The 15,532-nt window shown below is 42.0% G+C and overlaps 1 protein-coding gene and 1 pseudogene across 1 annotated transcript; one reads left to right on the top strand and one right to left on the bottom strand.

The window, feature by feature from the left end:
* Nucleotides 1–2,841, bottom strand: LOC147961253 (uncharacterized; annotated as a pseudogene).
* Nucleotides 2,842–13,736: 10,895 nt separating this feature from the next.
* On the top strand, nt 13,737–15,266 carry LOC147961252 (uncharacterized). Its single transcript, XM_087534377.1, has 2 exons — nt 13,737–14,047; nt 14,083–15,266. The coding sequence occupies exons 1-2, from the start codon at nt 13,737–13,739 to the stop codon at nt 14,936–14,938; spliced, it is 1,167 nt and encodes a 388-aa protein (XP_087390503.1). The 3' UTR covers nt 14,939–15,266.
* The last annotated feature ends 266 nt before the right edge of the window (nt 15,267–15,532 follow it).

Here is a 15,532-nt window from a genome sequence, read left to right as displayed (position 1 = left end):
TCAAGTGGGATCTCCGGCTTCACTTTGTTGCTGTAATATAGCTTGGGCTTTGTCGTCGTTTTGGTATCCTTTCACCACTTCTTCCAGCCATACCGGGATAGCGATGGTGATAGCTGAGACTTCCACATCTTGACGAGATAGGTCGCCTGCCGCTATGTTCTCAACTCCCTTGCGGTACACCACTTTGTATTGCAAACCCATCAGCTTGGTGTAGGCACGCCTTTGCCACGGGGTAACCAGCCGTTGGTCGCTGATATGAGCCAGAGCACTATGGTCAGTCCGGATAATGAACTCTGAACGTTGTAGATACGAGCGCCACTTTTCCAAAGCCATGAGAATAGCCATGAACTCCTTTTCATAGGTTGAGAGCCCACGATTTCGGGGACCCAAAGCTTTGCTAAGAAACGCCAACGGGTGTCCGTCCTGCATGAGCACCGCTCCCACCCCTTGATCAGACGCGTCTGTTTCGATCTCGAAGGGTTTGTCGAAGCTGGGTAAAGCCAGAACAGGGGCAGTGATAAGTGTTGTTTTCAAGTACTGGAAAGCTTCTTCAGCTTCCTGAGACCAAACAAACACTGCTCCTTTCTTCAACAGATTGGTCAGGGGCCGACTGATGAGCCCAAAATTCCGGAAGAACCTCCTATAATAACCGGCCAGACCGAGGAACCCTCTGACTTGGCGCACCCCAGTTGGCTTCGGCCACTCTTTTACTGTTGTGATGTTCTTCTCATCTGTTGCGACTCCCTGAGCACTAATGACATGCCCCAGGTAGGTCAGTTGTGGTTGAGCAAAAGTGCATTTGGATAGTTTAACCTTTAGTTGGTGTGCTTCCAGTCTCTCAAACACTTGCTGAAGGAGGCTGACATGTTCAGTTAGCGTAGCACTATGGACGAGAATATCATCGATGAACATGAGCACTCCATGTCGTATCAAACCAGCCAAGACATAGTTCATGCCCCCTTGAAAGGTTCCAGGCGCCTCCGATAATCCATAAGGCATCACTTTGAATTCATAGTGGCCCAAGTGAGTTTTGAAAGCAGTTTTGAACACATCTTCAACTGCCAACCTGATTTGATGATACCCTGCCCTCAGATCCAGGCCGGTGAACCATTTTGAACCTGCCAATTCATCTAAGAGCTCCTCTATAACCGGTATCGGGAATTCTGTTCCTGACAGTGATGGCGTTCAGTTGTCGGTAGTCGACACAAAATCGCCACGACAGATCCTTTTTCAGAACCAACAACACTGGTGAAGCGAATGGACTGTAGCTGGGTTGTATAATGCCTTGTTGCAACATTTCCTTTATCTGTCTTTCTATCTCATCTTTCTGAAAAGGATTGTATCGATAAGACTTGATGTTGACTGGCTGGGCTCCCGGTATTAAGTGAATCTTGTGATCAAATGGCTCGGATGGTGGTAAGCCTTTTGGAGCTTCAAACAAGGCTTGGAATTTGTCAATTAATCCAGCCACGAGTGGAGGTACACTTGTTTCTACCTGGCTCATCTGCTCTTCCCCCATTGCCTGCAACTGAACCATCTGATGTATGCCATTGCATGCCACCAGGAAGTGAAGCCGGTCCAAAGACACGGGATGACACTCCTCAGTACGGGGCTGGATCCCCTTCAGCGTGATTTTCTTCCCATGATGTACGAACGACATCAGTTTGCGCCCCCAATGCACATCCATTGGGCTGTGTTGTTCGAGCCAATCCATGCCAACAATCATATCATAGCAGCCCAGAGGAAGCACCTTGAGATCGAAACAGAATTTGTGCCCTTGGACTGACCACTTGCATTGGTTGATAGCCTTGTCACAAATCAATTGACCCCCGTCTGCAATCTTGACTTTCAGAGAATTGGTTGTGCTGCATACCCGTTGTAACTGGCTAGCTAGATCAGTACTTATAAAACTGTGTGAGTTGCCTGAGTCAATCAACATCAACACTTGCTGCTGCTGAATCTTCCCTTGCAATCTGATGGTTTGTGGGGCTACTGTACCTTGCATCGCAGCTCTTGAGATGGTGTGGCACTCATTGTCAGAGTCAGATCGTTCTTCGCTATTTGATAGGCCTGGGAACCCCAACACCTCAAACATCTCTTGGACCACATGCAACTGAACTGCTGTCGCGCATTTGTGCTCTCTGCCCCACTTCTCTCCACAAAGATAACATAGCTCATTGGCCCGACTGTGTTACTGCTCCGGGCATTATTATTTGTTGCCCCACGATGATCGTTCCCGACTACTGTAGCCGCGGGTGGCGGACGCCCAGGTGGTGCAGGAAGGGGCATGGCACCCCGTAGGTGAGCGCGGTTGTTCTGTCCATCCCCTGATCCCCCTTCCGAGCGTCGTGGCTCGCGTCGCTTGGAAATCTCCAGTGCCTCTTCCTGTAAGAAAGCGAGAGAAACAACAGTGTCGAGATCTTTTGGATTATGCACTAAAACAACTACGCGAATCTCATCCCTAAGCCCATCGACATAACGAGATGGAAACAGAGCATGATCCCAAGTAGTGTTGTGTGCAAGCAAGGAATGCATAATCTCGGTGAACCTAGCAGTGTAATCCGACATCGAGTCAGTCTGGCGCAAATGAAAAAGCTGACGCAACAGACCATTGAACTCGTTCCTCCCGAACTATTCACAGACCACCGCAGAAATTTTTTCCCATTCCATATGGCACAAGTCGAATCCATTGTTCTCTAGCCACACCATGGCTGCCCCTGTGAAATGCATGGTTGCGGTGTCTACGCAAAACTCGGGGTCTAGGTGAAACATCCTGAAATACGACTCGCAGTTTCGCTTCCAACTGCGAGGCCGCTCCCCCCAAAACGGAGGAAAATCCATCTTAGGCCTAGGCATGATAGAAGAACGATGGTGGAAGGGACTGCCCGATAGGGACGACACACGCACAGGTGAACGCCCCAAAGGCCTCGATCGGCTCTCAATCTGGCGCGGTCTCTCCATAGGACGGGAACAGGGGCCTGGAAATGTACCCGTGACTGGAGGTGGGACTAAGGTGGTGACCACCCCAAAACCACCCCCCCGGTGCAGTACATCGACGTGGTGGCCATCGGGCCCTTGAGAGCTGCCACCGCCGTTGGGGAATGGCGTGCCACTTGGCCTTGGGAGAATCGGAGGGAGATCCGACGGCTTGAGGGCGAGGGCGGGGTTGCGTGATGGAGATGATCTCTTGGCGCACTCCCCCAAGCTCTTATCGTAGATCGGTGACGGACTGCTCCAGATGCGGCTTCCACACCGCCAAATCCGCCACCACAGGGCGGATCTCGTCGAAGATGGTGTTGGACGCCGCCACCGCCTTCATGATCGACTCGTTCTGCTCCTGGATAGCCTTAAGCACCGCCGACAACTCCTCCACCTTCTGCTCCATCTCTCCCGCTTGCTTCTGTTGTCGGGTGGTGTAGGTGGGTTTCTGTAGGTAATCCGAAAGCTCTGATACCATATGTCACGGCCCTCTTACTCGATTCAAGCAATCATGGTGAATTACAGGCAATTCTCGCTAGGGTTTCTGAGTGAGAAATGGGATCGGGAGGTAGGAGGAAGGGGATACAGGGAAAACAGAGGAAGGAGACGGGGAGTGGGTTCAGTCTATTACAATTCTGTGCCCCTCTCTGCCCCGCCGAGGCCTACTTAATATTCCACTACAGTTCCCAGGTTGATGGATCGTAGAGCTTGTTGGGCTTCCTTCTTCTCTTGGGCCACCAGGTAACGCTGGTGGGCTCTGGTGCAGTATTTTTCATGATACAGAATCTTGTACATATGTTTTTTTCTTCAAAAGTAGAGTATTGAAACTGTTCACTTTTCAATACAAGCTGTGTCAGTGACGTTTAACAACACCGTGTTTAAGCCATGTAATGTGAAAGTAAAAACATCTACTACAGTGAACAAGAATCTCAATGGTGAGCTAGTATATAAAAGTAATTGACAAGATAACACCCATGGCCACCTTGTCGATTTAGGGCCTGTTTGGTTCCAAATAAGTCACTAACTTATAAGTCGAAAAGTGAAAAAAGTGACTTATTTTTACCAAACAGACCTAACTTATAAGTCACTCCAACTTATAAGTCATAAGTTGCTCCACCCCAACTTAAAACTTATAAGTCACCCCCTTTTACATGGATCCCATCACCTTTACATAAAAAAAACAAGGTATGAAGGTGTGGTCACGTGACTTATAAGTCAGGTGACAACCAAACAGGCATGACTTATAAGTCATTGGTTTTAAGTCACCTGACTTATAAGTCAGGTGACTTATTGGAACCAAACAGGCCCTTAGCTAATGGATAAGAAGGAGCGCCAGTCACTGGTCCCGTCATAAGGTGGGACAGCTACTACAGTGGTCGGTCTGGCACTGACCGCACTGCCTTCCAGGTAACTGCAACCCTAGTGCATGAAGTGCTGGAAAGGGCTAATGGACCGAGATCGCACGCGATGCATCTGCAAACGCCCTGCAACTTTTCAGGTTGCTGCACGAATCTCCAAGGGAAACGACGGTCTAGATAAGGTGCGTGGGTGCATTCGAGAGTAGTGGCACCTTTCCGATTTGCATTGGCTAGGCCAGTTCCTAATTTCTCGGGCCCAACTCCTCGTAGAAAAAAAGATGCGGCAAATACGTAGATGTTGGCCAAACTTGACACTTGCCATAATACATAGTCCAAAAAGAGCTCGCAGTAACAAAAGGAATTCTAGCAAAAAAAAGATTCCTGATGTTTTCTTTTTACCACAAATATTTCAGCCACTGGGGCACCTGGCGTGGTGAATATGAAGTAAATAATCAGTGAGCTATCTAAGGGCATTCCCAAGTCAACCCATGTGTCATGTGTCAGACGTCATGGGACCTACTGCTGCCAATCACGCCGCTAGTGCTGCGAGGAGAGGACGACCACTGTTGCAAGCATGACGGTGTTGTTTCGAGTCGATGAGCTATGAGGGGCGTCTTGTGAGTAGCATCCCCCTGCTATTGCAAGGTTGAGGATGTGCTCGACGCAGCATCGGGAGCCGGCGATGTTGCAAGCAAGCAACGGGCGACCAATGAGCATCACCACCAGCTGTTTCGAAGGTCATTCTCATGTTGGGACGCTGCCGACGACAGTGTAGGGAGAGGGTCGACCACCCGTTGCTGCGAAGGCCACCTTCGGGTTGTTTCAAATAATAGAAAGATAATGTTACATTATAAAAATATTCACATATTATTTCAAAAACTATGCATATAATTAAATATAAATTAAAAATTATTCACGTAATAATTTGCATATATTAAATAGAAACATCAAAGTAATTTTATTTTTCTATATATTTAAATAAAAGCTAATGTAAGTTTAAAATGTTCAAGCTTTTAATGAAATGTCTATGTTGTATACAAATTGTTCACTTTTATTCCGCAATTTATTTTATTTATAACACATGATCATAATTTACATATTTTAAAAATAAAATAACATTGCAAAATGGGCTCTAAGGGCTTCAGCCCGCTTAAGCCTCAAAGGATATATCCACTTAGAACAACATGAGAAAAATGTTCACCTAAAAAACACATGAGAAAATGTGGGTCGCCCAGGTGTCCACACCATGGGTTTTTCGGTGAGAAAAAAATATGAGGAGTTTTTCGCAAAATAACCGGCCACACGTCCTCCCCATCGTCCAACCGCTGATAGTGGGTCCCATGCCAAGCTGACGTGCCTAGTTAACACAGTGTTTGTATAGAAATGCGATTTACACCATATATGTTCGCCAAAGCCAAGTTGTGGCACCAATTCAATGTATGCCGCAAGTTTTAGCACTAAAGTGACTTTTCGCGCCAAGTTTTAGCACTAGTAGTTTAATTGACTCCATATTCTATGATGCTCATTCGTCTGCCTAGCTGCCTGCTGCACGATTTGTTTTCAAAGTCTTTTTTTGTTCTCCTTTCAGGGTTTTATCTGGAAATCAAGATGAATGCATCTAAACCCCAAACTGTATGGTTATTATTATAGCTATAAGTTGTATTTGTTAAACCTTTGCGGTTATCAAAAGTTGTATTTGTTAACAATTTAGTTGCTTTGTTGTTACCAGAAGGTGTATTTGTGAACCAAATAATTGCTTTGGAGTTATCAAAAGTTCTATTTGTCAACTACTCCCTCCGTTCTCAAATATAAGTCTTTCTACAGATTCCAACAAGCGACTACATACGGAGCAAAATGAGTGAATCTACACTCTAAAATATGTCTATACACACCCGTATGTTGTAGTCTATTTGAAATCTCTAAAAAAAACTTATATTTAGGAACAGAGGGAGTAGTTATAGTTGAGGACAGACAAGACTATCCAATGTTTACTTGTACATGTTTAGAGAAATCCAAAGGCTGCATTGACCTATGAGCTTGCAAGTTGCAGCATATCATCAGAACTTCATATCTCATATCATCATGACTTCACATCATGTAAGTGTCAGATGTTTGCTTGGGCACTTTGTTAAATTGTTCGAAGTGCCAAAATTTTAAAGATATGTTAGTCCATCCTCAATAAAATAAACAGAAGAAAAATATGTTAGTCCAACCAATTGATGACAACTTCGTCTCTCAGATTCAATCTGTGGAAAATCGCCCTTATCTGACCGAGCAAGAAGCACGAGCACTCTTTGGCTTTTTCTCAACATCACGTACCACAGGGCGTGTCTTCCCAGCCGGTGCACCGAGCACGCCCATCCTTCATGTCAGCGTACCACCCACTGAGACACCTAGGAACCCAGACCCATGAATGTCTGCTTTTCCATGAGACACCTCCCCAACCACTAATTGAGGACACATACGCATCTACATAATATAATAAGAACCTAGTCGTGGTTCACCAACCTTGAGCCTATTTACGGATAGCCCTTCAACGCTTGGCAATACACCTCTCCCTAGCCAGCACTTTTAACCTTTCCTTGCCCAAGCCATATCCAGATCCGCAACTGCTTGTCCGCCATCACAAAAAGGCCTACAATGGCTCCATGTGATTATGAGGCGATGCTCCGGATTCATGGAGCAGTTCAACTATTCCTTGAAGTATTTGTACCTATACTTAGGTCTTCGTTTTGAGAAATCAATTCCAAGATTTACCCGTGTAGATCATTGCCTTACAATGACATGGGGCCCCCCGTGGCTATCTCCCTTTCGAAGAATTTCACTTCTCATTCGTTTATGGTGAATCAATCCCCTCTTTTTCCCAATTTTCAAAACGTCAATTCATGAGATTTTAAGTTTTACGGTGTTAACGAGTTTTGTTTGTTGGTTTCATTAGTGGTCAGGTTTTGAGATGTTAAATCATGCTTTAGCTGGTTTACTAGAATTTTATGCTAAACTCTTATACTTCGTACTTATTTTTTTTCATACTACTAGCCTAGTGAGTATATTTTCTATTACTTATATACCACATAAGAATGTTGTTAAATAGTGAGTATATTTTCTATTAATTATAATGTTCTTTTTGTTAAATATTACTTATATACCACATAAGAATGTTGTTAAATATTAATTATAATGTTCTTTTTGTTATATAGATGTATTGTATATCAATGAAAAGTTTTCTTATGGTAAATTTAAAGTGTTTTTAAAATCTCTTTGAATTAATTCTTGACAAGTTTTCTTATATATTGTCACCAAATAGTGATCAAAGTTTGAATAAAGGAGGTGTTGAAAATAATATTTTCGTGTGGTTAAAAAAGAAAGCACCTAAGGCTATCAGGAAACAAGCCACACCATGGCCCCACCTAGCTCCCATTGACAGATAAAAATGAACACAATATCGAAAACCTCCAATTATCTTTTGAAGAACTTCTAGAAGTTCCATAGGTGGCCATTGAAAAATTAAGGGCATACAGCATCTTGAGCATATCCCTGATGATCCATCCCCAAGAGGGTGTTACTAGGGCTACTCCAACAAACTTTTTGAATTATTGGGGAAGGTCCTGCAGCGGATCTCCAATAGACCCATGCATCCTGGTAGATATATTGGCATGTAGGGGGCCATTGTTAGTGGGTAACTATGTTGTTTGTTTATCTCCTCAATGTGACCATGAGATCGATGCAATCAAGTACGACAACAAGCTTGAAGTAGATTGCCATGGCTATGAGCTCAGGAAAGGTTAGCACATGGTGGCTAACTCAGTTTGACACGGCTCAAGCAGAATGGTGTGTGCAGGACGCTGACACTCGGCATAGCGGGGAGTAGGCAAGTGGGCGACGATGATGCTCTAACGGCTGGTGCGCACGCGGGCTGTGAACAACCAACTTATCGTGCAAGGCCCACACGTGCTTACACTAGTAGAAAACGGGCCTTTAGTCCCGGTTCCATAGGGCCTTTTTGTCCCGGTTCTGGAACCGGGACTAATGCCCAAAACGTTTAGTCTCGGTTGGCTTACGAACCGGGACTGAAGGAGCTCCACATTGGCCGCAGTCTAGAGCTCCACCTTTAGTCTCAGTTGGTAACACCAACCGGGACTAAAGGAATTTTTTTTGAATTTTTTGGAATTTTTTTTTGAATCACCCCTCATCACTCCTCAAGTGTGGAGCACTCATTCCAAATCATCTAACTTCCCGGCTAGTCACCCATCCTCTCACTACTCCAGCCTAAGCATGCTTAATTAACTTCCCAATTCTATTCCCCCTAGTTTCCAAGTCTGCACTTGTTGTTTTTCTGACAATAGTAAGATGTCAATCCTATTAACCCTTAGGAGTTGAACTTGAGCATGAAATCACACGTTTCACTGTTTGAGTTTGAAACTATTATTCTAAAAAACAATAATTATTTAGGAACACTAATATTTCTTGAATAAGTAGTTTAATCATAGTTTGACCAGAGTTTGACAAAAAATTTAGAAAAACTTAAATTTGAGGATAACCTTTTCCCATTCAGAATTTGAGGATTCTAAAAATTTGCAAAATGGCCTACGGCGGTCGAAATTAGAACCGACTTTTCGTGCTGAACATTTTGATATATTATACTTTTTTCAACATCGTATGCAAAAATTATAACCGTTTTACTTTTTCATAACACTTTTTGCGAAACATGTCGAAATTTATGTTTTTTAATTTTCCTAACTCGTAGATGTAGTAACATAACTACATGTCAAAGGATTTCAATTTTTGAAATTTTTATCATTTTCTTTTGTTTTTTTTTTCAAAACTGAAATGGCGATACCGGAGGGGGGGGGGGAGGGGTAGAGTTTGAAAATTGCAGAACCCCTTTAGTCCGGGATGGTGTCCATCCAATCCTACCGTCGACTACATCTGCTAGCACCGTCCTAGCCAGAGTCACAACTAAGGTTAACCAAGCCAGAGTCATGTTCTATTAAAATGGCAAAAAGAATTATTTTTTAATATAGCAAAACTAATTCTATCAACTATTATTAAAGGCTAAACAACTATTAATACAAAACAGTAGCAAAATTAATATTAATTAATTATAAAAATTTATCTACTGTTGTCTAACAGAAGCATACTACAACGTGTTCAAATCTACAGAAAGAACTAACTAAAAATAATTGAAAACAACAATTAAAGGACTAAAACAACTATATAAGCAAAACAGTATTGTTTCAATTAAAATCCTAATTTAAATTATTCTAAAAATAACCAAATAAATTTTACTGTGACAACAATCTAACATGTGACTAGGAGCAAAAAGAATTAAATTTAAAACTATTTTTAAACTCAAATTATTCACAATCTAGGGTATGAAGCAAATTTTAACAAATTCATATTTAAATCATTCAAATTTGATAACTAATGGCACAAACAGAAACTATACAAAATTTTGAATCTAATGCAAAAAGAATCACTCAAAAACATCAAATATCCTAAAAGATATAAGAAATTTAATACAGAAACTAAAAACAGAAAAAACAAATGGAAAAACAAAAAACAAATTTCCGAACCCCTTTAGTCCCGGTTGGAGCCACCAACCGGGACTAAAGCCTCAACCCCTTTAGTCCCGGTTGGTGGCTCGAACCGGGACTAAAAGTCTAATCTTTATTCAACCGGGACTAAAGGGCATCACACCCTTTAGTCCCGGTTGGTGTCTCAAACCGGGACTAAAGGTCCCATTTGAACCAGGACTAAAGGTCTCATTTGAACCGGGACTAATGCCTGACCAGCTCCCTAGCCGCTTGAACCAGGACTAATGCTGCTCACATCAGTCCCGGTTCATAATGCAACCGGGACTAATGTGTAGATTGAGCTTGGACCAAAGCCATGTTTTCTACTAGTGTTATGAGAAGGAACAGTAGTGGTTGGGATTTAAGTGGATTGTTGGGGGAGGTCCACTATCCATTGTATAATTGGAGGGTGGTTGGGGGAATATATCAATGATCAAAAGGGGATAGAAAAAAAGATATATTGGAGCAAGTAAATAACCCTAACTCTCCCAACTTCAGCAAAATTTGTTTGTAGGAAGATAATCGGTTGGAAATAGTCTTAAACTAGAAAATGGAGCTCTAAAACTTTAAACTTCATTTCAAATAGTTTAAAAAAATCAATGGCAACCATTTCAGGACAAACCTTTCGTGGACAATGTGCTACAACCAAAATGGGCTAAGGCCTGCAGGTGGTTAGCCCGTCAGCTAAAGGCTTGCGTGGACCGGGGAAATATCTGGTACTCCCACCCCTAGGGTGCTCCCAGTGCTCCAAAACTCGGTAGCACATTTTTAAATGTTCGAAAAATTCAGAAAAAAAATCCATCACATTGACACGACATGAAAGCATATTGTCAAAAAATTTGAGATCAAAATTCGAAACGTAGCTTGAGAAACATAAATGACAAATTCAACAGTAAATAGTACGCAACTTAAGTTGGGCTTTAGATTAGGCCCATTATCACATTGATGTCCATTTTGTCATTTTTCTATCTCAAGCAATGTTTTGAATTTTGATTTGAATTTTTTTAACAACATACATTGATGTTGTGTCAATGTGCTGGATTTTTTTCAGAATTTTTTAAACATTTTAAAATGTGCTATCGAGTTTGGAGCACCCTAGGGGTGGGAGTACTAGATATTTCCCCCGCGTGGACCGGTGAATCTGCCTTCATGCCAGGCGCGAGCGAGGGCATGGTCCACTTGCGTTCCCTTTTTGTTTTCCATTTTCTATTCACATTCTTTTCTTATTCCAATTGATTTTATTTTCATAAATTTATTTAAGAATTCAAAAATTGTGCTATTTTTTAAAAACTTGCGTGATTTTTAAATATTATTAAATTCAAAAAATATTTGTGAATTTTAAAAGAAAAATCATGAATCAAAAAAAAAACTTTAAATTTTCATCAATTTGAAAAATGTTCATGAATTACAAAAACATTTACAAATTTGAGAAAAATATTCATGATTCAAGAATGTTTGTCAATTAAAAAATTTTCACATTATTTGTAATAAATTTATGACCGAAAATTATTTTATAAATTTGAAAAACATTCACGAATTCAAAAAAATGTTATAGTTAAAATAGGAAAAAAGAAAAGGTAAACAGAAAGAAAACTGAAAAATGATGAAAAATAAGAAACATAAATTAATATACCTGCTGGAACCTTCCAAAATTGGGTAAAAGGTTCCACAAGCGTCCTAAAACTGGATTTGAGCTTTCAGAGCTAACGCTTCACAGCCGGTAAACGGGCTGACCCAATTTGCTTTTCCAGTTAGCGAGCACTATTATGATATGGCTCACAATGAGTGATACCTAGCATTTGTGACTTTGTCTCAAAAAAAAAAAAAACCTAGCATTTGTGACTACTACTAGCTCAACTTTTTCAGTTGTTCCGTCCAGTTTAGTCCGTGTACCCGGTTTTGTAACCAGTAAATTGTTTGCTTTTGTAACCAGTAGATTGTTTGCTACTCCGTAGAAGGAAGTAGGAATCGAAGCAGGCTGGCCAAAATATAAGTACTCCCACTACCCGGTTTTGTAAGTTCACCATGCACATTTAGTCTTTAATTTGAGTAACAGAATATGTGTAATGTGTCGCAAAACTAATCTTTTGAAAATTTGTTTGACGACAAAACTAAAAATATATTTTTATGGTATATGATACATATTTCACGGATAAAATTAAAGACCTAAAAATCTCTATCCAATTTATAAACTCAGATAGAGGTAGTAATCACAGTCGGTACACGGCTCAACAGCTTGTCATAATATGTCCGACCGCGGAACAACACCGAGGCCGTGCCTGCCGGCCATTTACAAGTATTCTGAAATTCCTTTTTCTTTTCTATTCCAAATGCATCATGAGATACTATGTTTCCACTTATCTTTGCTTCTGTGATTTGGTAAGAAAAAAAAAACCGTAGCTGCTCACAGTTCACACATAATAAAATGGAGAAACTAGTTCTAATTCTAATGTAAATAAATATATTTGTAGCCCAATGAAGGAAATCCTCCAAAGCTTATCTTCGTCTCTACTCGGAATGGGGCCATAGAAGCCCAATGAAGGCCCACCGATGACTCCAGAAACCACAGAACAGGCTGCCGGAGCGAGTTGTTTGCTCCAAAAGAAAACAAAACCAGCGCCTTGAAGTCATCGATCCGGGCAGTTCTTTAACGGCGCCGGCAGCCGGCCTTCATTTGGACCTTTCGTCCTTTCGTTGATCTCCGCCGCCTTCGCGCCTCTACAGGGCAGGCATGCGCTCTACCCCTCTCTTCCCCGCGCATCATCTCATTTCTGACGTGTATGTGTCTTCAGCTTCAGATCCAACAAGAAACACATCTTGCAGTTGTTCCTGTCAGAAGAACTCTGCTCGCGTTGGTACCCCTGGAATGGTTAGATTTCCCTCCCTTCTAGTGTAAGATATAGATATACTCTAGGTTGGATGCAATTGTTTGATTTCTTACATGGGATGGATTGATGGGATTTATATGAAGGCTTCGATTTTTTATTATCTACTCTCTCCGTTCCAAAATAGATAGTATAAAGTTGAGTCATCTATTTTGGAACGGAGGGAGTAGATGAGAGTGTAAATAAATCTTATGGTGTATAGTATCCAAGGTTGTCCATACCAGTCGCAATTTCAGTTCTTCCGGCCAGCCCAGTAGAAGGGAAAATACCGTATGGTATTCAAATTTATTAAAATTCAACAAATTTTCCAATTCTTTTTGATTTCTTTTGGACAAAAAATAATCAAGTTTTCTGAGGTTTTTCTGGTAACTGGTTATTCCGGCCCTTATCGGGAAAAAAGAGTGCCCAGACTACATTCGTCTGTTGCTTATCTTTTGTGTATGCCACTTGGCGTGGAGAAATGAAGGACCATTTGTCATCTTTCTAACCCCATGTTCTGAAGGTTTACAAAGTTTCTGCAGATTTTTTAGGCGTGTCTGAAGATTAGCGCTTGCCAAAAGTAGTACTTGTTTGGTCCATAAGTACGTAGGAAGTGCTTTGAAGGATTTCTTTTTCAAGAATTGCGCCCCATGGCCGATAGTGGCTCCTCCCTACTTCGTGCGGAGTTTATGTTATTTTGCTTCATGATCGCTGTTTTAACAATTCCCCTATATATAGAAACTCCATATTTGCACACTTGTATAACAGGTTCCTTGATATACGATGTTATATTTGGTACTTTATAGTTATTGATTAGATATTTACAACAGTATATAGGAGTATATATGCTTATATGTAGTTCTAGCAAACTATCTGCCTCTTTTTTTGCATCTCTTTGCCGGCTCATCTTTCTAATATTCCAGCCTTGAATTTTTATTATATTTTGCAGAGAGTATCTCGTCATGAATAGCCCCAGCAGACTGTGTGTAGGCTCTGGCTCCAAACACCATGATGTGTCTACCTTCCAAGGTTGGGTGGACCTCCCAGATGCCTTGCTGCACTCAATTGTTGGTATGCTGACCTCCTCCATCGACATTCTTGCCTTTGCTGTCACCTGTCGCTCTTGGCATGCCGCCTTCTTCTCGTATCCATCCAAATCTATCTTTCGCGCCTTATGCCCACCTCTCTTCATCCGAGAAAAAATCGGCATCCAAACTCCTTTTATTATCAATGGTCCTGGCATTCCACATACATTTAACTTTATTGATCCATCCTACCCAAACACCCCTCGACGTTACCAGATTCGGGAAGATCAAACACCCCTCGACGTTACCAGATTCGGGAAGATATTCTGCATGAGTTTCAGTATGGTGGTTCTTCCTATGGTCACCTCATCTTTTTCCACAACAGAGATTGTCTTGTTGTTGACGCGTTCAGTGGTGCAGAGGTTTCACCTCCACGTCTCCCCAATGTGATTGAGTGGTGCTATTGTAGCACTCTGACTGCTCCCCTTGCATCACCCAACTCACACCTCCTTGTCAGTGCTGCATCATCCCTATTAGATTGGTCAGTTGGAAGTGACACTTGGTCTGAACTCACACTTTTCAATGTACGAATACAGCAGATTGTGGAACTGAATGGTCAATTTATTGCCATGGATAATCATATGAAGATCTATACTTTGCAGTTGGCCCCCCAACTTAGCCTGCAAAACCTCCCACTCGAGTGGTGCCACGGCAAGACTCCACGTGCATTCTTAAACCCATGGCTAGTGATCTGCCATGATATGCTTCTGCTGGTTTGCTATAATATCAGGTTTCCATTCCAGCGATCGACCTTCTGTACACTCCACCGCCTAGATATGTCAAACAATCCCGCAACATGGGTGGAGATGAAGAAGCTAAACAACTGGGCACTCTTTGTTCCGGTTGATACGAGAGATCTGCCATTTTCTTGTATTAACCCCGAACGATGGGGAGGGAGAAGCAATTGCCTGTACTACGCTCAACGATCTCATCCTTGGGGTGTACGGTGGTTGGGTAATGAGCTAGATCTTGTGAAGGATCCATCAAGCAATCGCGACCTTGGGTTAACGAGGACTATGATGCAGCAACCAGGTTATTTCTGGGTCTACCCCATCACGTTCTATTCCGATGGCCGGTGAACATTGTCATGAACTACTACGGCATGTTGCTCTTTGAGCTTCTTTCCAAAATTTTCCCCATTTCAATCGGTCGAGATTGGTTGGCGTAACGTCACATGACTTTGGGCCACTGGCAAGTGGGCCAGCATGTTAGCAGCCCCACATCGAAAAGGGGTTGTTGGTTTGGTTGCGTCGCTAAATCACACTGGATCTCTCTTACATTGTGGTTGACAACAGAGAACCGACTTTGAATCTCTCTTATGTTCTTTTATTCATGTGTAATGTCATGTGTTCATTTCAGTTCCATAACTTGCCTGAATCCTGTGCAATATGCTCTTTTATCACTCTATTGCACAAAGAGTACACTGAGCTCATGATATTCATTATCGTCGTCCTTCTGTAGAGAATAGGTAGAGCTCCTTCTCTTAGTTCGAAAGGGTGGAAATTGGATGTACAGATAACAAAATTGCATGTGCTTCCTGAAGATCTTTGGCTTTCGAGCATTCTGCGAAAACAAACACGAACGTTGGCATGTAGTAACATACAAATCAATTTCCTTCGCGACTAGCACAATCACATGGAATAATTTTCCTAATAGTTATTCCCAAATCTTTA

Source organism: Triticum urartu, chromosome 7A, assembly GCF_056163025.1.
Source record: "Triticum urartu cultivar PI428250 chromosome 7A, HENAU_Tu73, whole genome shotgun sequence".
Lineage (NCBI taxonomy): Eukaryota > Viridiplantae > Streptophyta > Magnoliopsida > Poales > Poaceae > Triticum > Triticum urartu.
Note: the sequence above shows the minus strand (reverse complement) of the source record. Positions and strands in the feature narration are given on the sequence as shown.